A 25,871-nucleotide genomic window follows, 5' to 3' on the forward strand; every position below is an offset into this window, starting at 1 on the left:
AGACTGTGTTTTCAAAATAGATTCTCTTACTTTAGAAAGGAGCTTAAATCAAGCTCGTGAGAGTGGGAAAAATCTACTAGACCAGGGAGAGGGTTGGGCACAGATGCCCACAATGCAATAATGTGGCTACATGCTAGTGGTAGTGGAAATTTTTATGTTCACCCTTGGAAGGTTCCCTAGTCTTAAGCTCTAGGGTCTGGAAAGACCCATCTGTGGCTGAATGTAGGGCAGGAGTATGTAAGGTAGTGGTGAGGACCAGGGCGCATGGCTCTCGTGAGGGCATCCGAAAGAAGGGCTAGCAGTTTGCCACGCCTCTTTCAAGATGCGCAAGAGCAGCCAATGGCTGCTGGCACTTCCAATCAGAAATTGCTTTGAAGCGGCTGATTGAACCCAAGAAAAACGAACACCAACTATAATCAGTGGGGTTTTGAAAGTAAACTGTTGGAAAAATTGTTTACAGAACATGAAGTGGAAATGTGAAAATGGAAAATAAAAAGTTAACCCACAAGTCTATTCCAGTCAATGCCATGGATTTCAAGGTCTGCTTTGTTTCTCTGCACAGCTTAGGTGTGGCGCTCTCCAGAGGCCATGGGAAATATTTCTTCCGAGGGAATGTAACCATTGAAGAAGGTAAGATGATGCTTTGACCCGTTTTATCTTTTAGGATGGGGGAAAGGCCCCAGACCCAGCCATTGGGTTCACGAAAGATCTTGCTCATCTGTTCAACCCTCTCTCCAATCCCTGGGCATTTGACTCAACTGATTGCTCACTTGATGTGAGCTTGCTTTCTGAACGGTGGGAATCCCCCCCACTAGGGGTGGCTTTCTCTATGGTTTCATTTGTTTATATTCTGCTTTAATCCACAAACCTGTTGAGCCAACTCATAGGATCATCCACCAACTATCTTCTTCTCATGCATAAAAAATCACGACCAAGAAAAATACAAAGTAGTGTAAAAATTCAAGCCCGGGAGGAATAAAATGAAAACAACGGTATGCAAGCCGTAGTCTTCTACAGTTGAGCCACAGATTTCATTTGTGCTTCAAGGCAGCCCAGGTCCAAGGGGGAAAATATGATCATTTAAATGATATAGCTAGGTCAGAAAGAATAAGGAGCACCTTGAGATTCCCAGGTCCTCTTGTCTTCATAAAGCATAGGCGTACTCAAACTCCCAACGAACGGTAGCGGTTGTTACAGCCCTTGAAACTTTTAAACCACTGCCACACCCGTACTGCCCTTTACAACAACCCGGTAGCTCAGAGAAGTTGCCTTCCCCAGTATCACCAGTTCACAGGGAGGGGTGAGGCTGAACTCTGAAAGTCTCCACTCCCCAAGTGGCCCTGAGTAAGTCACTCACCCAATCTGGGTGTTAGATTTTGCATCTCCACAGAGAAGGAGCAGGACCAGACCGGTGCTCTTTCTGGGTGTCCCCAGAAAGTATGGCGAAGAGCAGGAAGGTTGATTACAAGCCAGTTCTAATTGGTTCGAGCTGCTTACAAGTGCATGTGGTGAACTTCCAGAAGCTGGACCACTTTGGGGCTCTCTCCAATGATGTAGTGGAGAGTGAAGAGACTGGTGGTCCCGAGATGCCAAGTTCCATAGCCAGCCTCTGGTCTACTGCCAACTAGCGTGCATTGTTTTACAGGTGTGAGTCTTTGTCTCACAAGTCATTGTGAGATCTTAAGGACTAGAAAGAAGATTGAAAGCTTTCGTTGTGCCCATTTCAGAGCTAATCAATCATATGGCCTCTTTTCCCAGAGACACATAAGACAGAGCAGGCAACTTTGTTACTTGGACAAGATACTTAAAAGGATGTGTTCTCAGAAATTGCTTTTTTTTAACTTCTAGAATTTTCTGGTTGTATGAGCCATGTGTGGCTCTGTGGATATCACTGTCCATTAAGCCAGAAAATACATGTCTAAACTATCTGAGGTGACGCTGAGGGAACAGCTCATGGTCAGAACAATAGAGAGATTATTAATGGGTTATTTGCATCTCATGTGTCCATTTCCTTAGCCAATCCTCAGTACATGGGCTTACCTCTTTCTCTGTCTCTCTGTCTCTGTCTCTCTCTCTCTCTCTCTCTCTGTCTCTCTCTCTCTCTCTCTCTCTCTCTCACACACACACACACACACACACACACACACACACACAGTTGTTTTGCATTGTCTTTTGGGTCATTTCTTTAGCCATCACCTCTCCCTGTATGTTCCACAGCTGTGAGGCTGAGAGGTCATAGAATTTCAGAGCTAACTGTAATCACCATGCAAGAAATTAGTTTGAGCCCAAGCAAGGGGGAGACTATCTGGTTATCCACACAAATGAGGTCAGATCTTGCTTTCTCTGTTGGTTCTCTATAAATAAGAGGGCTTGCAATCCTGCCAACTTGGAGTACCCGAGCCTGAGAAAGCTACTTCCACTTGGGCCAAATAGTAGAGGGTCCTGATCATAAGGGCCATGGCACAATTATTGTTCTGTTCTGTTCTTGGAGAAGGTAGGAGTTTCTTGGGGATGCCAACCACACTTCTGTGGGATCTTTCATACGGAATGCTGCCCCACAGAATGTGGGAATTTTCAACATTGGGAATTTCCCATTGTCATATGTTACAAAGGTGGTCAACAGGTAGACATTGTTCAAAATGTAAGGAGTTGCTATTGAGGCTGAAGGTATGGGTTATAGTTCCACTTGCTGAAATTGTTTCTCTTCTGAATCTCCTTGGCATGCATATGTATACATATATGCCATTATATACATACACAGAGAAAGAGAACATAGTAGTTGTTCAATAAATTAGAGCTTATGTCATTATTGTCCATGTTATCAGTCACCAATAGATGTGGTTGTGTCAGAAGGACCCAAATCAGAGATGAGCAACTTAGAGAACAATTCAATTTCCTTGGTGGCCTGGGAACTCATAGAGGAAACAATCAGAACAATCTTCCCATCAGAGACTTATCTATAGGTCCTATGAAATAGAGGCAGAGTGGGCTTTGTGGATGAAGGGTGATGAGAACAGAAACTATAAAAATAGAATTGACATCATTAACCCAGTATTCCAGGAAGGTGAGAGCCCATCCCAGGGCTGTTATACTGGTTATTCCTTCTGCCAGAGCACACGCTCCATTATCTACAGGCTCGGTCCCTCACCTCCTTCAGGTCTTTGCTTAAAAGTCACTTTCTCAGTGAAGCCTTCCCTGCCTATCCTACTCAAAATTGGAAGTCTTTCTTTTTTACTTCTCATCTCTTGGTGCTGCCTATCCTATTCCAGTCTCTTTCATAGCCCTTATCACTAACTGATATGTTATGTCTTTTAATTTTATTCTCTTTCCACCACTAGAAAACAAATACTGTGAGGGCAGTGATTTTGTTTTGTTCACTGCTATAGTCTCAGGGCCTAGAATAGTATCTGGCACAGAGTTGATGCTCAGTACATATATGGAAAGAAGGAAGGAAGGGAGCAGGGGAGGGAGAAAGGGAAGACAGGATGGATAGATGCATGCATGGCTGCATGGATTGTCCTAGGGACTCATCCCTGCCCCACTTAACCCTCTCCTGGAGTCTATGAGGTAGACTCTGTCATATACATCTTCTGACTAATAGAACTCAAAGAGTTGAAGTGACATCCCCAAGATCATTCAACCAGTTGGTGTTGGAGCCAGGAAATGACACTTTAGTTCTGTCTGATGATATTCTGTCCAATGTATTCCCTACTTCCTGTAAAATCAAGCAGGGTGGGCAATAGTTAGATCTAGTGTTTGGCTATTTACTTCTACGTTTGTATTTGAGGAAGAAGCTGGAATCCTCAGTGCAGTAAGATACTGCTGGCCATTTGGGAAACTCTGACATCCTCAAACAGACTATAGGCATCATCTGAGTTCCTGAGGTCATCACTCACAAGTGTGTGTCTGCTGATGAGCCTTCAAAATGAACTCACATGAAGATACAATGAAAGAGTTATTTCACAGAGCTAGAGTGATCTGGAGCATTCTGTAAAAACTCCCCAATTCCCTGCAAGCCCCGGTTGTCCCAGCTACCTTTCTGGACTGATGGCACATTTTTACTTAGGATCCTGTAACAACTAGCAACTTTTGCTGGTCAAAAACAGTTGAGTATTGGGGCACCTGGGTGGCTCAGTAGGTTGAACGTACGATGATTCAGGTCATGATCTCGTGGTTTGTGAGTTCGAGCCTTGCGTCAGGCTCTGTGCTAACAGCTCAGAGCCTGGAGCCTGCTCTGGATTCTGTGTCTCCCTCTCTCTCTGCCCCTCCCCCGCTCATTCTGTCTCTCTCTCTCTCTCTCTCTCTCTCAAAAATAAACATTAAAAAAATAAAAAAAAAACAGTTGACTATTGACAATTGCATATCATTCAACCTATCATCTCACCCTCACAACCAACCATCAGTTAGAGACTATTATTATTCCTGGTTTGCACAGGAAGAAACCATCATTTGGAAAAGTAAAGTAACCTGCTAATGTCACGCACGAGTTAAGTGGTCCAGCCCAGCTCCCTGCTCAGGTCGTGCAGGGCTCCAATGCCAGTGTTTCCACCGTCATACTAAACCTGTCCCCCGGAACTCACTGGTGTGTCATTTATCTTCATGGAGTTCAGGCTTTCCTGGGGCACTCAGCCTGGGAAGACGGCAGTGGTGGCCTAGGGAGATGGAAGTGGGGAGAGAGTTCTGCCTGGTTTCCTTTGTCCAGTGTCCCTTTTCGTGGGCAGGTATCTTTGGCATTGGTGTCTACCCATCACAACTCAATGGCCCTGTCCTCAAGCATTTAGAGCACATGAAAGCTGAGGGGTGTCCGTGCCCCACGCAGGTGATCCTTACTCATTAACTCCTTCTCCTTGATCTCCAGGCCTGCATGACTTAGAGCACCCTGACGTATCCCTGGCAGATGAATGGTAAGAATTAAACCATCCTTCATCAGCATGGGTATTTGTTGCCATCTTTGATTTCAAATCCTCTATACTCCCTCCCTACCTCTCCTGGTTCAAAGGCAAAGGAAGGCGATGCCACAAATACTCACGTGTTCCTGTTTTGGCCCATGTCATGTTCTTAGGTCCTACTGCAACACTGACCTACACCCGGAGCACCGTCATCTATCTCAGCTAGAAGCCATCAAGCTCTACCTCAAAGGCAAAGAACCTCTGCTCCAATGTGAGTGTGCTGTGTGTACGTGTCACCAGAGTACACAATGAACCGAAAACCGTACTTCCCCTCAGCTTTCAAGGGAAGCTTTGCTCCAGTAGAGATGATCAGTCAAATGTCTGCTTCCTAGAGGAGCAGGAGGAAGAAGGTGGGCCACTGGAAACCATGCAGAAACCCCAGTCTCATTCTAGCCTTTTGCACTGGATTTGCCCCCCTACCAGACCATTTAAGTCAAGCACCTGAGTAAGATGGAAACTACCACTAGGAGGGGACTGTGAATATCTGTTCCCTTATTTTACATGAGAAACAAGGGCAGGAAACAGAACTGGTGGCATCTCAGGGCCTACTCGAGGTCTGCTTCCCTCCAGAGTGGAATCATCACGGACACATGTTGCCTCATGAGGTATATGTGCTGTTGCCCCTCCTCTTACCACGGGGCCTCTGAGGGAGCTCAGTGAGTCAGAAATGGCCCGTGGCCAGTGCAGAGGGGGCAGGGAGAGAGCAGCAGGCCTGATGCTCAACAAGTGCAAGAGCAGCCCCTGGACTGGGGTCTAAGTTAGTTACAGCGACTAGTTTGGGCGAGGAGAGATTTGCCAGCAGTGAACACAGCACCTGCCCCTACCCCCGACAGATAGCACTTGTTCATTGATGTGAACGGTTCTTTACCTATATTATTTCCTAGACTAACCACAGCAGCCCTGTGAGAGCTGGAAGGACGTTTATCTAGCTTCTAAAGTGCATCCTCATGGAATGGATTTACTTTTGGGGACATGCTCTAGTAGAGAAAAGATCAGATGGACATCATATAAGCCTATCTTGTTTCATTTTCTTTGACTTTCTGAAGGACATATTTAAAAAAACAAAGGGATAGAGATATGTTTTAAAATTTACATCTACCATCCAGCTTAATCAAATCTTAATATTTTGCCCTATTTCCTTCAGGTGCTTTCTAAGGAATGAAACATTACAGATAATATTGAAGCCCCTGAGTCCTCTGTGTGGTCCCGTTTCCCTCCCAGAAAAAGCTACCCTCCTGTATTTGTCACTCCTAGGCAATTATACTATCATATTATCTATATTATTATTACATTACTATATTATACTATTACTATATATAGTAATATATACAGATGTATATATGTGTGCATATATATGTATATACGTATATATAGGTATCCATGAATAGTATGTGCCATTATTTTCATTATTCTGTATATTAAAATTTATATATGGTATATTATATTATCTACGATATAACATATGTATTGTTCTATAACTTGTGTTTCACTCGTTGCATTGTTGAGATTTACTTATGTTGATCATTTACCTGTGATGCATTTGTTTGAATTACTATATGGTATCCCAAGACGTAACTATATCTCACTGTGTCCATTGTCTTTTTGGTGATGAGTTATTTTTAGTTTTTGCTTTTAGAGCAAAGTGCCATTGTCTTGTTGGCCAGCATCAGGGTGAGGACTGGCCGGCTGTAGGTGACAGTTAGCCCCTCTGCAGAGTGATTGGAGGGCTCTGGGATGCCTCTGCTGCACTCATGATATCCCCCTGACTCCTTAGCCTCTTCCACAGAGCCCCAGCAAGATTCCCTCTTTGGATAAGGGCAGGTTTCCTGCTTTAAATCGGAAAAAACAAACAGTCCTACCAGATGGAAGGTGTCACAAAATAGAGGAGTCCCAGGAGTGTTTAGTTATCACATCCCTCTCTCTTCTTACAAACGACGGGAGCAGGGCCCTGAAGAACCACAGGTAGAGGACAGAAGTGCGGATGGACCGAGCAAACTTTTTAAGACATGCCGGTCCATGGCATCAACTCCTAGATGGGAAGAGAAAGCGGAAAACTGAAGTGTGACACACCCGAGACTCTCTGTTTACTATCGTTTCATCCAGATGCTCTGGGGGGCCCTGTATTACGGGCATATCAGTTGTCAGAACTGACCCATATTTTCAGCCGGTGGGAGGTTAATGCCTAACGCGACACATCACAGGAGAGAGTGGCCTGCAGACACTGCAAATGAGCGCGGCGTTTGGGGCCCCCGTTTGGGGCCCAGCCACAGCCATCTTCTCAAGTCTGTCCCTCCCAATAGGTGATAAAGAATTGATACAAGAAGTCCTTTTTGATGCCGTGGTGAGCGCTCCCATTGAAGCATATTGGACCAGTCTTGCCCTCAACAAATCTGAGTAAGTGGTTGCACGTGTCCCCCTTTCCTGGCCATTTCCCCACAAGCCGTCCGAAATATGGTTATGGTTTAAAGAACTAAAGTGTTTGGGGAGCTTGGTGTTAAAGTGCTTTAATTTTTCCCAAAGCTCCAAACCACAAGAGCTAGAGCAGATTAGCGGCTCGGGCTTGGGTGGCAAGCTCCCGGGTTTGACATATAATTTGAGCGTTAGCGTTACATGAAATTTGGTGTGCCGGGGTGGGGGGCACTGGCGAGGGAGAGGGAGGCAGAAGGAGCACTTAGCTTCTTGCCCTGCATGGCCCCCTGTACTTCACAGTCTGGAGGGGACTTGGGATCTGGGCCAGGCCGGGTTATAAGTCGGACGGGGAAGTGAGAGCTCTGTTTCATGAGGGTGTCAGGATATAACCCTGTGGTTTTCTTTCTGTGGCAGAGGATGCAGGGAGAGGGGGCTGGGCAGTGGTAGCTGTTGTCAAAGTCTTCAGCAGCTTATCAATGTTATTATTATTTTACTAATTGAAATGGGTTATTAAAGATTGAAAATAGAAAGAAAAAGCATTCCTTTCTCCTTATACCTTCATGTCAGACATTATTTAGCTCTCTCTCCTTTTTTGTTCTTTGTTAGCTCCATTCATTCATTTGCCTTGCCTTTTGTATATCCTCTTCTCTATCCTATCATTCATTCTGTTCTCATTGTCATTCCTTTATCATTCGTTCATCCATGCATCACCGATTGCATATCTGTTGTGTGCCAGGCGCTGGACTAGGTGTTGGTGAAATGGAGTAACTCAATCAAACACAGTCCTTGCCATCATGGTACCTGTGGTGTGTAGCATCCCAGATTATTAAGAATTTGATAACTGCTTTGAAAGAAGTGTAAGGACGTGCAGACTGTGACAAGACCTAGAGTGGAGATGAAAGACAGAAGGCCTTTCTGAGCAGAAACTAGTTCAAGGGTTAGGGAGCATTCTAAGGGAAATGGAACAACGTGTGCAAACGTCCTGAGGTACAATAGTATTTGACACATTTGAGGAATTTAAAGAAGGCCAATGGAACTGAAATATAGAAGGTAGTCTCGAAGATGTTGGCAGATGAGGGTGCAGAGGGGCTAGATGGCTCAGGACCTTGGGAGTCAGGTGAAGGATTTTGGCTACTATACTACAAGTGTTGGAAAGCCACTGAACGATTTTAAGAACATTTTAAGATGTTAAGAAGGACATGATCGTATTTGCATTTTTAAAGAATATCCTCCTCCTGCTATGTGAAGAATAGTTTAATGGGATAAGAGCAATAAGAAAGGCTTCTACAGCATTCCAAGGGATTTGCCACACAGACCAAGGCAGTGGCTGTGGCACAGAGAGGAAAGATCCATTTGTGGCATGCTTCAGAACCACCACCACCACCGCCGCTGAGGATTTGATGGTCCACTGAGTGAAGGGAGGGAGACTGAGCTCTCAAGGGTCATTCTCAGATTTACAACACGAATGCCTGTATAGATAGTGGTACCATTTCCTAGGACAGAAGACAATGAAAGAAGAATTGGTTTGGAACTGAACGTGTCCATAGTGCTTTTCTAGATGTTTTAAGCTTAAGTCTCCCAAGTAGACAGTTTAATACAGGAGTCTGGAGCCCCAAAGAGAGATCACCATTCTCATTATACTTGGAAGTGTCCTTAGACTGCTTACTAACATGGTCCCTATTCCCTGGGAGGTTGGGAAAGAGTCAAAACCTTTCCAGCGATTGCTTTCTCTGGTGGATGTGGAAATGTTTCTTTTAAGCTCTCATGAAACTCAAAATCCCGTGCAAAGATTGCTGGTTCACTCCTAACACATGCTAAAGATTTCCAAAATGGTAGCTTTGCTTTGTAGTCCACATCTGTAACTGATTGGGCAGCCTGGCTTTCCAATTTGGGTAGGCTGCAAGCAGAAACAAATGCATAGTGTTGGTTTTTATTCACCCCTTAAATACTTAAAGGTAGTACCAGCCACTTTGACTACCATCAAAGATCAAGTAACCAAATTATCTTATATTGAAGGTGACATGGATAGTGCTTCGCATCAAATGGCTACTAGCATTTAGGGAAGGGAAACAAACTCAAGAAACAGTATTCTCTTCATACTTTTATCACAGAATTAAATTATGTATCTGTGGAGAAAGATCACTCGCTTTTTGTGAAGAGGTAGGCATTGCGAAAATCCTCAGCACGCTCAAACGTATATAATATTTGCCTTGAAAGTTGAAAAAAAATTCCTTTAGTGGATTTTAAAATAAGTTTCCTTTGCCAAGGCCATTCTGAGGGGTCCTATGTGTGGTATCCTGCAGGGATTTGAAGAAGCCATTTCTTTACTCATCTCTTTGGGGATGGTGGTAAGAAGAAGGCCTGTGCTCTGGAAGAAGTTACAAGTCAGTGACTTCAAACAGCATAGAATTCAGGTCCTAGACATTTCCAGGCTGCAGGTCGCTGCAGACTTGACCCAGTGGCCCAGCTGGTACTTTCACTGATGGCAGATTCCACTAATGGTTTCAGGACCAAGAATGGACTTGGTAGATCAATGCAAAGTTCCCTGTGATGATTTTCTTCCTCTCCATAAAGCCGTTCCCATTCCGGTCTGCTCTTCTGACTTTACACTCAGAACCCTGAGATAAAGATGTACCTATTTAGTGTGGGGGTGCATTTGTTCATGGTGCTTTGGAGTTCTCAGAACTCAATGGAGTTCTTAGTTTTTCTTGCAAGAATTACCAAAAATGCTTTTGTAAGGGGTGAGTTTGCATTCCATGCTTGGTGCGGGTGTGCATATGTGTGTGTGTGTTTCTATAATTTCTTTTAAAATTTCAGGTTTCAAAACTGCTTTTTCATAAAGCAGTCCATGAGTCTTAAAATGCAAAAGCCATTCTCTCCTTACTGTCTGGACGCAACCCCCTGTTGTCTGCTGCTGTGTTTCAGGAACTCTGACAAGGGCGTGGAGGTTGCCTTCCTCGGCACTCGTACGGGCCTCTCGAGGATCAACCTGTTTGTTGGGGCTGAGCAGCTCACCAATCAGTAAGTAGGAAAGCTCCCCTGCAGGGGCCCAGGGAGCTCCTGAAATGGGAAATTCAAGGGATGCTTAAGCTTCTCGGTTCTACCAGCAGTAGAAACAAAATTCAGGCCACCCCAGGCCTGCTGACATGGTTCCTCTCTGTTCTACCGCGGAGGCCCCGGCGTGTGTGCTCGCTTGCCTGTTGGCCTTTCCGCAACCCTTTCTTCTTCATGCTTGCTGGCTTCCGCCCACTGTCCTGGAGTCCTCTCCCGCGCTGGTGAGTCACCGCAGAATCTGGCGACCCAGGGGTTGCTGGGGGAGCGGCCAGAAGGAGGACTCCTGATGGATGGCTCCAGGGCATTCAGCTGCTCCGCAGCTCTGCGGAGGGATTCCTGCCTGTCCAAGAATCAGGGTTTCAAGTCTGTTGTTTATTTGTTTGTGTGCGCTTTAATAAACCTCGGTGCCTCTGCACTGTGCCTGAGGGCCTGCAGAGCCCCACACCCAGGAGTGGGCAGTCCAGTGGGACACGGGTTGGACAGTGTTTCCTTGTGTTGCCAAACAGACCCAGATGGACAATGGGGAGAGCGTCCAGTACCCAGATGTCCTTGAAATCACTGCGCAGTCTCTGTATCTTCAGAGAGCAACAGGGTCTTAACTCTTCAAACTGGTGTTGGACCAGAGCTAGTGTGGGCCTGGGAAGTCCTTTCTGGCCTGATTACTGTTTCTCAGTTTGTTTGTTTGCTTGCTTGTTTTTTTCTCTGAAGTAAGAGGCATTATTAGACGAGGGACAAATGGAGTCCGAGATTCAGACAGTTTGCCAAGTGCGTGTGAGGAGGGTTCAGACGTTACTGTGGGCCCTCAGACACCCTGATGTATGGATACCTGGGGGTGAATGACAAGGCCACAGTCTGGCCACCAATCTGAAAGGGGGCGGCCCCACAGAGACCCGAGGAGGGGACACTCCTGTCCCAGCAAGCCCTGGTCAGCAGCGTTCTTGCCTCTTAGGTGAGGCCCTGACCCAACCATATGATCTTATAACACCGAGTCTGGTAAGTGGGAAATCAATAGATTTTTAGATGGTTCATGAACTGGCTTTTACGGCCCATTTGAGATCTCTTTCTCAGCATCTCAAATTTGTCATTTGGGAAGTCGACTACAGTTGTGACTTGATTGTTCCAAGCCCTCTTCAGCCCTTTAGCCCTGCTCAATTGTCTTTCCGGAGGGCAAGTTCCTAGAAGGACTAGAAATTACAAGATACACACCACCTTCTCCTTCTGGAACCTAGAGAGAGGCAGAAGGAGATGTAGGCACTGACTTTCTCCTGCTCAAGAGGAAGGCTGTTGTTTGTATTGAGATAAAACAGACAAACCAGAAGAACAATCACAACAACAAGACAATGCATCTTGCTAGTCTGTCCTGTAGGTCATGCTCAGGATTGCTGGGATGAGCATCTGGCCCATCCCACTGGTTGCCTTTGCTCTGTGCCCCTGGAAAGTGGCAGTGATGATCTCCCTGGGTTCTTGTGAGGATCAAAAAAAACTGTGGATGTAAAACCAGTTTGAGAAACTAAAAATATCTGCAAGTAAGGGTTAGCTCTGCTCCCTGTGACACTACTGTGACCCAGAGTGAGTAGACACTGGCTATCCGGATGATTCTTCGGTTTTCAAGAAACTCATCCCATTGACTCATATAGAACTCAGAACCTTGAGTTCTATTTTTTTTAACGTTTTTAATTTATTTTTGAGAGAGAGAGCGTGTGGGGGACGGGCAGAGAGAGAGAGAGAAAGAGAGAGGGAGACAGAGGATCCAAAGCAGGCTCTGTGCCACCTAGGCACTCCAAAAGTTCCATTGTCTTAGGGTCTTGTACCTGCCTACCCTGTCCAAGAAGACGGCATTTGTTAAGGTCCAACTGTCCAGATATACTCTTGGATAGGGCTAGAAAGCTTTTCGAATTTCTGTTTTTAAATAAGGCATACAGAGAAAAGTGCCAAGCTGTGGGGAGAGTGCTAGAGAATATAAAGTCCCTGCCGCAGAACTAACTGGTACTAGCATCAGCCTGCTGCACTGAGGTGCCACCTCCTGTCACCACCATCTGCTTTGGAAGCACGTGGATTCTAGTCCGAGGACTCTGTCCCTGCCTCTGCACCCGTCAATGTCAGCAGTGAATCTTGTGCATTCCGTGTGGCCTCTTGGAACACCCGTAGCACACAAAGGCAGTCTAAGCGATGACTGCTTCACAGCTTCCATGTGACCCACAGAGAACAAAAGAAGCTCCCGAGATTTAAAAATCCCACATACTTGATGGAGCCATTTTCAGTTTACATACTGTATACATAACTCTGATAGAATCGCGGTGAGTGTAAGTTTATAGATGAGTAAATGGGGCTCAGAGATTCAGTGATTGACCCAAGTAATTCACCCAAGGTCATTCGTCTGCACCTAAAACCTAAACGGGTCTCACACAACACCACAACAGCCCCTAGTATCTACAGGTAGGCTTTCATCTTACCTAGAAAGATCTATCTTCCTGAAGAACATTTTCAGAGATTCTGTAGAACCAACTCTCTCCTTCTGCTTCCTTCTGAATCACTACTTGGTAGTTATTAGGGACCTACAGGGTTTCCTGGCAACCAGACCCTCTCATGTGAACACCAGAGCCAATGGAGATCATGCCCTGCAGGCTCCTGCTCGCTGCCCTGGTGCCAGCGTGGTCTGGTCCTGGGCAGCAGCCACTGGGCACTCAGTAATGCCGTGTTCCAAGCCTGTCGCCTGCCTTCCTCAAATGTCTCCATCAGTCTAAGTGAAAACCACCTCACACCTCCTAACCAAGCTATTAGCCTCACCTTCCAGGACTGGAAAGGGGCCCCCGGTACCATTAACTGCTGCATGAGAAGGGCACCTTCCTCCCCATAGTTATATGCATCCCACCACCAAATAGGACTGCCACAAGTGAAAATGCTTGGTCGTGCCGTGGCCCAGTGTGGAATACAGCTGTTCATCCCACCGAGGACTAGATAGCAGAGTCTCCTTCACACACCTATCACAGTCAGGTTTATGAAAAATCTCGTGTCTGATGGGGAAAAAAAAAAAAAGCAAAAGGTCACATTTCAATATTTGTGAGTCCTATTGATTTTAGGATCAGGAAACATTACCACTGAATATATCGGTGCCAGGAGGAGCTTGTCTGTGACCTCAAGCCTGGAACTCCCTACGCCCGGCACTGAATAACTCAGAGGTCCATGCATCATCAGTTGGCCTTTTGAATGACAGCAGAGAGCCTTTACATAGGAACGTGGCCATACTGATGTGGCAATTTGAAAGAATTGAGAAATACTGTTTAGAAAAGTTTCAGCAAATTGCTTTTAATACTTGAGGAGCTCTTATCTGAATATGAGATTTGATTTATCATGTGATCATTAAGCACATGCTGAGTGCCTGATGAGTGCCAGGCCCTGGAAATGTCAAGAAAAATAATGTCTCTGCCCTTAGAGAGGAATTAGAACATACTAGTATAAGTTAGAAGGAGGTGTATTTCTATGCTGAGAACTTCAAGGGTGGCCTCCAATGGCACGGGCTTCCTCTAGGAGGGAGCTTTGCATCTTAGAAAGAGATCAAGAGATCAGTGCCTGGCCATACCCTAAAACTACAGAATGCTTTCCTGAGTTAGAAGACAATTCAAGTAGTTTCTAATAACCCAACTTATTACAACTTAGCATATAAATTCAACCCTGCTATAACGATGGAGAATATTTGAGTATTTCTCTCCATGGTCTGTGTGATCCAACTTCACACTGCAAACTGATGGATAGAACATGGTGCCATTTCTGGTTCAATCAGTGGCCTTTTCCCTGCATACACATTGTCCCCTGATTGCTGTCCTTTCCATCCCTTGATTGCTGTCCCTTCCTGCAAGATCTCTGAAGACTGTGGACTAGCCAGGCAGTCATTTCCTCCCCCGAGTTATACTGTCTCAGCCAAGATGAGGCACTTGGGACAGTAAACATGAGTCTTTGGAGATACGTGAAGCAAACAAACATTCGCTGGAACTTGGGGATGTGTAAGTCTCTGTGAAGGGAGCCAAAATGGGAACCAAAGCTTCTTTCCTCAGAGACGTCAGGAGGTTTGGGATGGGGACATGACAGAGCAGGTAAGACCAAGGAAGGAGAAGGCCATGTGAGAGACCAAGGCTGTGGGGCAGGAACTTGCTAATGTCTCTGTGGATTTGTGTGGTGGGTGGGATTTGAGGCACACTGTGAAGGAATATGATTTTGAAAGGAAGAAACGGGGAAGAGAGTGCGGGTAGGCCTCAGGAGAGAGAGAAGCACTGTGGGCAGTGGGCGCAGGAGGCTGGGCAAGGTAAGGGAGTTACAGACAGCTGGAGCAGTCCTGTTGGCTGGAGAGCAGGTGGTGGAGGGAGGGAGGGAGCAAGGATATCCACAGGGCCCACTGCTACCTCTGTTATACTTTTTCTCAGAAGAGTGAAATCTACTTAATTTGATCTTTCCAAGGATATGTGATCATGTATGGATTGTAAGGCAAGACAGCTTTCCGACTACCCTTTCTTTGGTCTTGTGATACGATTTCTGGAGGCTTTGCTTGCTTGCGTTAGATGCTAAGATGATTCGTTCACTGGATGTACTAGGAAAAATTATTTCACCCACGGACAGTCTGACTGCTGGAGTTCTATAGGGTAATTCTGAGCCATCTGGGGTGCATGATGCTACACAGATTCTCTCTGCACTGAGAAAGCCAACACTGTTTTCACCTGACAAAGGTGGTTGGGACATACCCACATCCGGCTTTTCCTTGCTGAGTGGTGCCATGATCCTTCTCCTCCCCCACCTCCTCCCTCCTCCTCCCCGTCCCCCTCTTTCTTCTTCCTTTCCAGTTTTATTGAGAAATAATTGGCGTATAATTGTATACGTTTCAGACGTCCAGCATGATGATTTGGTTTACATATATTGTGAAATGATTACTGCAGTAGGTTTACTTCACATCTCTCATCTCATATAGATACAATAAAAAGAAAAGAATAAAAATTCTCCTGGTGATGAGAACCCTTAGGAAATATTCTCTTGACAGCTTGATTGTAGGTCACACGGCAGTGTTAGCTGTAGTCCCCAGGTTGTCTTATAACCTTCTTGTCATTCCCCATCCCCCAACCCCTGCCCCTTGTAACCACAAATCTGATCTCTTTTTTTGAGTTTGGTGGTTTTTTGGTTTTTGCTTGTTTGTCTTTGTTTCTTTGTTTTTAGCTTCCACATGTGAGATCCTACAGTGTTTGTCTTTTTCTGTCTGACTTATTTCCCTTAGCTTAATGCTTTCAAGTTCCATCCATGTTGTGGCCAATGGTAGGATTTTCTCATTTTTGTGGCTGAATAATATTCCATTGTGTGGAATGTGTGGTATATATGCCACCACTTCTTTATCCATTCATCCTTTGATAGACACTCAGGTTGTTTCCATATCTCGGCTGTTGTAAATAATGCTGCAGTGAATGGAAAATATCTTTTTGAGTTAGGGTTTTTGTTTCCATTGTATATATTCCCAGTAGAATTGCTGGATCAGATGGTAGTCTTATTTTTAATTTTTTGAGGAACCACCATATTGTTTTCCATGGTGGCTGGCTGTACCAATTTATGAAGTGCACCAGCGTTCTCTTTTTTCCATACCCTCACCAACATTTGTTATCTCTTATCTTCTTGGTGATAGCCATCCTAACATGTGTAAAGTGATATCTCATTTTGGTTTTGATTTGCATTTCCCTAATGACAAGTGATGCTGAGCATCTTTTCATGTTCCTGTTGACCATTTGTATATCTTCTTTGGAAAAATGAAAAGGTACGTTGCTCACTTTTTAATTGGATTATTTGTGGTTTTTTGACATGTTCTTATTCCTTTCCATTTCCAGGGATTTCCTGAAAGCTGGAGACAAGGAGAACATTTTTAACGCAGACCATTTCCCTCTCTGGTACCGAAGAGCTGCGGAGCAGATTCCAGGGAGCTTCGTCTACTCCATCCCGTTCAGCACAGGTGGGGGTCCTTGTTAGAGTTGGGACTCTGTCTGTCTGGTCCTGCTGGCCCGGGCATTGCATGCGGAGTGTAGTGGGGGCCATCTGAATGCTGGAGGGAGCCAAGTTCTGTCTTGAGGGCCAATGCTGAATATTGGCCCAGCACTGAACCATTGACCTGTTTCATAAATACAATGGCCCCAAGTAAAATGAAGCTTTTCCTTAACTGAAGTGTGAAAAGAGCATTTCACAAAGCAGGACTGGTACTTTTTACTGTGTGGAATTTGAATACAAACATCTCAGTAGATTTTTTTTTTAATGTTATCATGGCCCCACTTGGAGAAAATTCATGCAGACATAACATCCTTTGCCAGAACTTTCAGTGAATCACATCACTTTGGAGGCCCACAGTCCCCCCCATCAGAAACTAAATTGATTCAAATCAACATGCAGGAGTGAGCACTGAGATTTTTGTGTAGACTTGTGATCTCCTGACAGAGGGCTGTGGTGACCCAGGAAAAGCACATAACCTGTGATTTTTCTAGTCCTAAGATTTTATATTATAAAAAAACTAAGGTTGCCTCCCTCCAAAAAAGAACTGAACACCGTCTTATTTCAACCATGTTTAGAAGCAAAACACACTGAACATACTTTTCGATTGTCCTTGGCTTTTTCTTGTCTCACGCAGCTGATGGTTTTTGGTGCTCATTTTGTGGAAGGCTCTGACTGTGCCTTGTAGCAACTTCAGAGATGAATAAGACCTAGTTCTATAAACTTGGATTGCTTTAGACAGTTCAGTCTATACTTATGTTTTATATTAGAGCCACCGTATTAGTCTTTTTCAAGCATTCCAAAATCAGCCCTAGTGGCGGTTTTCTGGTGCTTAGTGTCAAAGCCCCTTCCTTGGTTCTTAGCACTTGCTCATTTCCATGAATGAAAACATCTTCAGAAAGAGTGCTTTCAAAATTTGCAGAAGACACGTTGGCAAGAGTTATCTAATAACTAGTTGCATGGACTCGTTAGGAAGAGAGTCTCTCATTCATGAAGATATTCAAGGAAAGGCCAAATGTTACTGTAGAAATTCCCTGAGCAGGTAGAATTTTAGAGGAGATTATCAATTAGTTTCCTTCCAGGAAAAACCGAAATTCTTGGAGTCTGTACTCCTTTGTACCCATGGCCACACACACGTGTGTTCTCAGATACAAATGTCCGGGTGACTAAGACTCTTTCTTTATGTTTGTTTGGATGACTCTTTATTGCTGAAAATACCAACCGAGAGAACAGTGAACTTTCTCATTCTGCTGCAAACCTGTCAACGTCTTCTCTTATCATGCAATCTCATGCTCCTTTCTTTGTCTTGGGATTCTAAGAAAAAAAAAGAAAAAAAAGAACTTAGCTTGCTAGATGTGGACTGGAAGCAAGCATGAAGTTCTTCTTTTCCGGCAGGGTGGATTTTGCTCAAAACTGGACAAAGAAAAGGAGCAGTCAGAAAAAAGAGCAATCCCCGAAGTGTTCTGTGTGTGTGTGCTTATGAATGATGGCCCCTTGTATGGGTTTCTTCTTTTACTCTTCACCATTTTCCCTACAGAGACTTATGTCTGGGAAAAACAAATTCTGGCTAATTGAGGCTGTTGTAGAATTGGTTTTTGGCAAGTGGGGTTGTCAAAGGAATTTACCTTGTCCGTGATAAAGTTAAGGATGACTTCACATCTTAGGAGATTTCATTCTTCCTTTTGGTTCGGAGAATGTAACATCACCAAGTACAAGTGTTATGATGAAGCTGTCTTATTGTTTCTACCATGTGTTGATTACCTGCACACATTGGAAAACAAGCTGGTTTTTATTACTGCTTAGGCTTGAGCCAGGAGAAGGTTCTCAGTTGCTTCAGTCATAAGCGTATTCAAATTCAGGTCTGCCCTCTCCATTTCCCAGTTCATATTGGATTCCATTCATGGAACACCTTTTATAAGGCAAGCATTGTGCTAACAATTATCAACCAAGGTGGGGGGGGGGGTTGAAACCTGTGCTCAGGGTCTTTTAATTTATGGATATTGGAGCCATTGTTAGTAATTGAAAATGTCTTCATACTAATGCCTTATTGTTACCACATTAATAAGAGTTTGGAGTAAGGATTGAATTCCAAGTCTATCCCTGATTGGAATGGTTTTGCTAAGAAAAACTGGTCTTGAAATTAGAATTTTATAAATCAGTAAAGTTGTAACGAACAAACCAAAACTAAAGTTCCCAACTTGTAAAACAGTTTCAAAACTTTATCTCCTGTAGCTCTCCACAGCCGTATTTAGAGAGGCAGTGTAAATGCGATCACTAACACAAGTAAACACTGTAATTAGTAACCACAAATCACAAGAGAAATGTGGTCCCTCCAGCGGTGCTTAATAATTTTGATGTGAAGAGGCTGGACACCCCCCCGCCCCCAGTGTGGCAGTCATAACTCAGTGCACTGATTCCTTCAGCTGACAGGACTGTCTACACAGCACCTGTGGCCTAACAGAGTTGGCCAACTCTGAGTCTGGGAACCATGCACTAACACAATCTGCAGAATTGGTGGCCATGGGCCATATGATTACTCTCTTAACCTGGGCACACAACCATCTCCATTTTTGTTGTGATGGTTTTTCTTCTTTCAGGAATAGTCAACAAAAGCAATGTGGTGACAGCGAGTACCTCCATCCAGCTCCTCGATGAACGGAAATCTCCTGTGGTAGCAGGTAAAGGATGGATTTCAGTCAATTAATAGAAATAAGCATGGCATCCATTTATCTGGCCAATGAACTGCTTCTATGCAGCATGTTTATTCTTCACAAAATAAGTTTTGAAAGGAACCAAAAGCTAACACGTACTTCTTCCTTAGCTTGGTGTTATCTTCACCAATTCAGGATTCTGACTGGTTGTGTTTGTTGTGACAACAAAAATGTTTCCCAGTACTCTTATTCTCAAACCAGTAAGAAATTGTTGGTGCATGCAGAGGAGAATTTCTTGAAAGTTGGCAGTGTGCTCATTTAAAGTAAGCTCCATATCTCCCACTGCTACATCATTAGGATAACAGTGGGCATACTAGGCAATTGTGGGTTTGTTTTAGGCACACACGAGCTGAAATGTGCCTTCTCTGGAGAGCCTGAGATTTTTACCTCTCTCATCCTGCTGAGGAATTGAAGTTAGATGTATCTGTAGGTGCCGGGTTTGGGACCAGGCGAACGCCAAACCATTTCATGATGGAGGGTCTTAAATTGTCAAAGAAACCCTGGCTCTGGCTTTTGCCATCTCTCTCACTCTCAAGAATGTCAGTAGACATCTGTGGCCGGCGATGGGCTTTCATTGGTGGTGTTTGGCCTAAAGGGCTGGAAACTGCCACAGGTGCTCCTTTGGGGACAGCTGCTGACAAAAATGGAGTCTACAGGCTTGTCTGGCATGTGGTCTATTTCTGACATTGTCGTATCCATTGGTGGAGGGTGGATGAGACCCTCCAAATTCCATCCTGATATTGGCTAGGTTTACCGAAGGGAGTTGTTCTGCTTCCAGACAACCTCTCTCAGTAAGTTGTACTGTAGGGGGCTTTGAACATCAACTGCTGTGTCTGCACACCGTGAATATTGGTGGGAAGGATTGCAAATGGAGCAGATAGTTTTGAGTGTGGTTGTTCTCTGGCTGGAAAACACCAGACTTCTTTCCCCACTTTATTTCTGACTTAGTCTATGTGTCATCATTGTATTAGCGGGGATTGAAAGACCTGGGGGCAATTTCCCTGGTTATTCCTGGCTTTTTGGATACGGCAAGGAAGACTGTCTTATGTATCTGACCTGTAGATCATCTTGAACTAGGCAGACCTGTAACTAATCAGCCAGGAGATCAGGGCTCTGAGGATTCACAGCTTCTGTCTTTAAATTTTGTCACTTAGCATCTCATGTTCCTTGAAGAAAGTAGGAGACAGGATCATGTAACTTAGCAGGGTTTATTTTTGCTCAAAGGAAGTCAGCCTTCCTTACCTCTAGGGTGACCCAGCCAGCTAGTTCTGGAGGCATGTTATCTCCCTGGAACAGGGCCACGTGCATCAGCTGTCAAAGATGTGGCCTGACCAAAGCGACTGTCCAACTGTTTGGAAGTTTCTTAAAACCTTTTCATGGGGTGCCTGGGTGGCTCAGTTGGTTAAGCATCTGACTTTGGCTCGGGTCATGATCGTGGTCTGTGAGTTTGAGCCTCGCATCGGGCTCCATGCTGTCAGCTCAGAGCCTGGAGCCTGCTTCGGATTCTGTGTCTCCCTCTCTCTCTGCCTTTCCCCCACTCATACTCTGTTTCTCTCTGTCTCTCAAAAATGAATAAATGTTAAAAAAAAATTAAAAAAATAAAAAACTTTTCCTTAGTTTTCTCATTCAGTCATCATGAAGGATGCTCTGTGTCAGCCCTAAGGTGGTGGTGCCCATCCCAGCCACTTTTGTCTAAGCTTGCAAACTAAGCTCAGATGTTTCCAAATGCCTATTGTTTTGTAAATGTCTGTTTGGCTCAGTATGGATGAAATGTGGACTCAGCCTGGGTACTGTGTATCGAGTCTGGAGAAGAACGTGAGTTTTCCAAAATGGTTCATTTGTCTATGCTGGTCTACTGTTGAGTTACACAGATGGCCAGAGAACACAGGCAGCTCACAAGGCACGGTTTGTCCAGCTGTCAGTGGGTGGAAGAGACGTCCTCCTATTTACTGCTACTCAGTGTGTGTCAACTGGTCCCTGTCTTCACAAGATAATTACAGAGCAAGACGAAGAAGCAAGGTTATCGAAGAAGCTGTATTTAGTACATACCTTTTAAAACTGGTAGTATTAACCTTCTTTTTAAAAGTGTGTTTGGTAGGTGTAAGATAAAACAGATTTGCTCAGTTTGATCTTGAAGGCTGCCATGGAGGAGGCACCATGAAGGCAATGACCTCAAGAGGACCTTTCTGTCGCCAAAAGCAGAGTGGCCTCCTCAGCACTTCCCACAGATTGCATTGACTCTGACTCACCCATCCTGTCACTGTGTGATTAGTTTCGGTAACTTTCTTCTGTGTGTTTTCCTCAAATTAAGTAGACATTGTTTACTACTCTAAAGTAAAAAAGGTCATTTTAATTGGGGAAGAAGCCTTGTTTTGGCAAGTGAGGATGAATATGTGAGCAGGCCTGCTTCCCCACCAGTGTGCCTCCAGCTGCAGATGGAATACGGCCAACTGGCAGTAATTTGGGGTCTCAATGAAATCCTTGTGTTCAATTGAAAAGTATATGGAAGGAAAGGTGTACAACTTTGCAAATCATTATCAAGGATACCTTTGAAAGGCCAGCTCTCAAGCCTGTTCGGGTGTTCTCATGTTCACTGGCTCTCAGTGTCTGTTTGGGACAGAAAGAGTTTCTTGTTTTGTTTTGTTTTTGCTTTATTCTCTTTCTTTCTTTTGTCTTGTTTTCTTTTTTAAACAAAACATTTAGATACTCATCTGTCAATGACATCTTTGCAGAAAGGGCAGTCAAACTGGGAAGGATTCCATTTATGCGTCAGCCTGGTGCATAAATGGGCCCCATCCATCTTTTTGGCCCATGACATTGCTTACAGTCCTTCTCTGGAGGGACCTGCCAGCTTTCCAGCTGCCACTAGTGTGCTGAATTTTCTTACTTGCTTTCCCACTGCAAAGGAGGAAATGGTAGGACTTTCTCTTTGGCTTACCAAGTCTCTCCAGAGCCCTGGAGCCTCCTGTGTATGACAAACCTCTCCTCCATTTTTCTGTTCTTATTAGCAATGCAAACCTTGGACTGTAAAGTCCACATAGGTTTGTCACTCACTCTGTAACTTACTAAATATGTGGTCTTGGGTCTCCGAAGGTCTATCTCAAATAACATTGGGATCATTACCTCTTTCACCTTACTCTGGCTTGATTTGGGGGTAAAATGAGAAAACAAAATACTGGACTATGAAGAAGTATAAATATGCTAGAATTCAGGGGAACCTATTTTTACCTTCAAGCTTATTCATTCATTCACTCACTTATTCACCGAATATTTCCTGACCTCCTTCCTTTACCAAGCACTCTAGATATACATGAATAAGATCCAGGCTCCATAATGACATTCCCTTCTTCCCTCCAAACACATGTAAAATAGCAGTTATTTTTAAAGCCATGTCCACACAGGACAGGTGAAGAGAAAAGCTGGATAATTACCTAGAAGGTCCTGGAGGTAAAAAACTTTGTTCTTTTCACCTCCTGTTCCTCAGAACAGAACCCCTGTTCTGAAGTATAGTAGATTAATCCTCAATAAGAATTCTATAAATTGAGTTGAACTTGTAGAAACCTGTTTTGCCCTCATTTTGTTATTACTGACTTGAGTTCCATAAATTACTTAGATCATGGTGTTAATTCCCTACGCTGTTGTTCGTGGGACACTGGGCCATATCGGCCAACAGTCACAGGCACTGATTCCACCATTAGAGGATGGAAATGACATAGAGAAAGAAACGCACAGAGGGAAGAATTGAGCCATCAGGGAAGGTGTAACTATGCAGGGAACTTCTTCCCTCCTTGGACATTTTGTCTGATCCCTCCCATCCCCCCATTGTCCTTCTGGAATCTAACAATACACAGTACATAATCTCAGTTTTTCTCAATAAATTCAGGATTGGGGATTTTTTAAATAACAGAAAATAAATTCTGATTTTTTTTTTTGCATTTGCTTTAAAATGTAAATTTTAGCACATCAAAATCTAAAACCTCTTCTACAAATGTGCCAGTTTGATTTCTTAAATGAAATGAAAAACCTCTCCAAAGGCAAGGACTGTCCCAATTACCTTTTTATCCCCAGCGCTGAGCACAAAGGAGGTTGACATGTGGTAAATGTGTCAAAACAGTAGATGAATCAAGGAAAATGGGCTTCATTTTCATCTGCTCTGCGTAGGTCCATAAGTTTACAAGTTTTACCATCCACATGATGGGACCACAGAATTTGACTCTAAGAGAGTCAAACTCTAAGAGAAGTAGGCAGCAGCTAAAACTCCAATCCATGCCCTGGTGATATGATGCAGACCATGACGGATATTTTAAGAAATAGAAAAACTGTGTAGTACTCCATCCTAATGGCAGCTGTGCTGGCCCAGTAGTTAATCTCTATGTCAGTAAATGTCCTTTCTGAGGTCCGAGCATTAAAGTGATGTTTATAATAGCCAATCTGATCATCAACATAAAGAAAACTAGATTAGAGACCATAGAGGCATTGTTTTCCTACAGAAACAGTTTTTAAAACAGATTTTAAGTATAAAATTTGATTATTTTCAGTAAATAAATAATTGAGTGGGAGCAGGGCTCTGACCTCCTGGTCTGCTTCTCTGCAAGAAACACAGGTCATGTTAAATTCATTCATTGGGGGAAATTTGAAAATGTGGGTTATGTGATCTAATTTGCATAATTCTAGACAGTATAATAAGGGGAATGCTTGATATTAGGACAGATGATCTCATTTTAACCAGCTAATTAGGAAAGAGATGAAATTCCCATTGACCACTAGCTATTGTCAGGTATATGATATTTAAACTGCACGGACTATTTCATATGTACTCTTCATTAGAACTGGATGAATAATGTTGGCCAAATGTTATAGGCAGATACTTAGTTTAACAACATTCCTTTGATGGGATTTCACATATTTGATATAAATGAGTTATCTAGTGTGGCAGGAATTGAGTCAAGTCTGCGTAGATAAGCCTCTAGTTTGTCAGATCTGAGCAAAGGGAGTGTTTTACCTCCGCAGACATTTAGCACTTACTGATTCAACCAGTAGTTCTCAACCAGGGTCACTTCCCTCACACCCATGGGGCAGTTGAATGCATGCAGAGACGTTTTGGTCACAACTGGCTAAAGGGGGGTGCTACCAGCCTCTAGTGGGTCCAGGTCAGGAATGCTGCTGTGTATCCTCTGAGGCTCATGACAGCCCCTCCAAACAACAAGGAATTATCTGGTCCAAAATGTCAGGAGGGGAGAGATTGAGAAATGACAGGCAAATGTCAACTTTTAGTACTTTCAAATTCACTGCTTTCCCTTCTTGGGCTCCTTTATAAATGACTTTGTTTTATTTTTTTATTGTGTAATTAAATTATTCAGTAAATGTGTATCTAGCATCTACCGTGTATGTTGTGCTGGGGATACAGCTGTGAACAGCCACCCTAGACATCACTGTGGAGTGTATTGAGGGATTGTTGGTTGATATGATAGGAGGGCACCGTCAGCATGCCGTACCCAGAGGCCAGGGGACAGCTGCCCGAGGAAGAATCCTTCCACCCAGATGCCACGGCACTCCCTGAAGATACTGAGACAAACCAAGTTGCTGCCAATGGAGAGCTTCCATATGTGTAGGAGATATAGACCACAGACAAGTATTGCATGAATGGAGGGAGGGAGGGGGGAAGGAGACAGGCAGACTGGTAGTGGTAAATGCTCTATAGAGAATAGACCAGGATAAAGAGATGAGGAGAGGCTGGCAGTGGCAAAGGCAGGGATGTGTGCCCATCTTCACACATGTACGTTTGGCTGTGTGGTAGGGGCAGTGCTTCTCCAGATCAGGGATAGGGTGGGTCAGGGAAGGCCCAACATGAGCAGAGTCCTAAATGGTGAGATGCAGCCATCTGCAAAGATCTGTGGGCAGGGCGTTCCAGGCAGACAGAACAAACTTGTCCAGGAATCTTGAATGAGATCCCTCACACATGTTGTAGCCACGTTCCAGGTGGGTACTCTGAGACACGGACAAGCCTCTTGGGTTTCAGGGGTATTTGCTGGGATCTTAAAGCAGGACTGATGGGCAGGTGGGCAGATGACCCAGGGAGAGGTGGGGAACCCAAGGCAGGTCTTCATTCTAAATATTAGCTATAAGATAGGGCTTTTCTATGTGTTTGGCATTTGGTTCTCTCTCTCTCTTTCTCTCTCTCTCTCTCTCTCTCTCTTTCCTTTTTTAAGCTGATAAACAGGAGCAATGCAGGGGCAAAAAGAGGTCTAAGCCAGTATGACTGACAACAGCAAACCTCATAGAAATGGATTAATGATGTAGCTACTAATTATGCCATAGATCAAGTCTGCCACAGAGAACAGCTGCCCCGCATGCCACGGTAGCCAGGGATGGGGGCGTGGTAAGGACTTCTGCTCCAGGAATAAAAATAGCCCAGAAATTTGAGAAACTGGATCCCATGTGCTAACTCTCCAGGACACTCACTGCCAAGAGTCACCGTCCTTTTATAAACCTTATCAAAAGCTCCAACATGTCCTCCACCCAAAAATCAGCAGCAGAACTTTCGGATAACAGGTCCTCACCCCTGCTTGTGTGTGTTCTGAATCAGCAAGCAAAGACCCTTCTTTTTGAGGTCATGGTGTGATTTGGGCATTAAAGCCAATGTGAATCGAGGGTTTGGCAGTGAGCCCAGGGCCATTTCGCCCCTCTTGTAAAATGAGGTTGACTGGTGCTTCAGCCGGATTTCTAACAGCCTAGTTTTTAA

At 44.3% G+C, this 25,871-nt stretch overlaps 1 protein-coding gene across 1 annotated transcript in view; it reads left to right on the forward strand.

Moving 5' to 3' along the window:
• CACNA2D3 (calcium voltage-gated channel auxiliary subunit alpha2delta 3) overlaps nucleotides 1–25,871 on the forward strand; it is an 857,341-nt gene that overhangs the window by 684,376 nt on the left and 147,094 nt on the right. The window contains exons 21-27 of the mRNA XM_047096680.1: nucleotides 563–630; nucleotides 4,859–4,904; nucleotides 5,063–5,160; nucleotides 7,250–7,343; nucleotides 10,284–10,379; nucleotides 16,268–16,395; nucleotides 19,022–19,096. Of these exons, the coding sequence (XP_046952636.1) occupies nucleotides 563–630; nucleotides 4,859–4,904; nucleotides 5,063–5,160; nucleotides 7,250–7,343; nucleotides 10,284–10,379; nucleotides 16,268–16,395; nucleotides 19,022–19,096 (605 nt within the window). The remainder of the gene's footprint in view (nucleotides 1–562; nucleotides 631–4,858; nucleotides 4,905–5,062; nucleotides 5,161–7,249; nucleotides 7,344–10,283; nucleotides 10,380–16,267; nucleotides 16,396–19,021; nucleotides 19,097–25,871) is intronic.

This window comes from Lynx rufus, unplaced genomic scaffold (genome assembly GCF_022079265.1).
Source record: "Lynx rufus isolate CCGP_SWC_20201006 ecotype Redwood Valley unplaced genomic scaffold, mLynRuf1.p SCAF_4, whole genome shotgun sequence".
Taxonomy (NCBI): domain Eukaryota; kingdom Metazoa; phylum Chordata; class Mammalia; order Carnivora; family Felidae; genus Lynx; species Lynx rufus.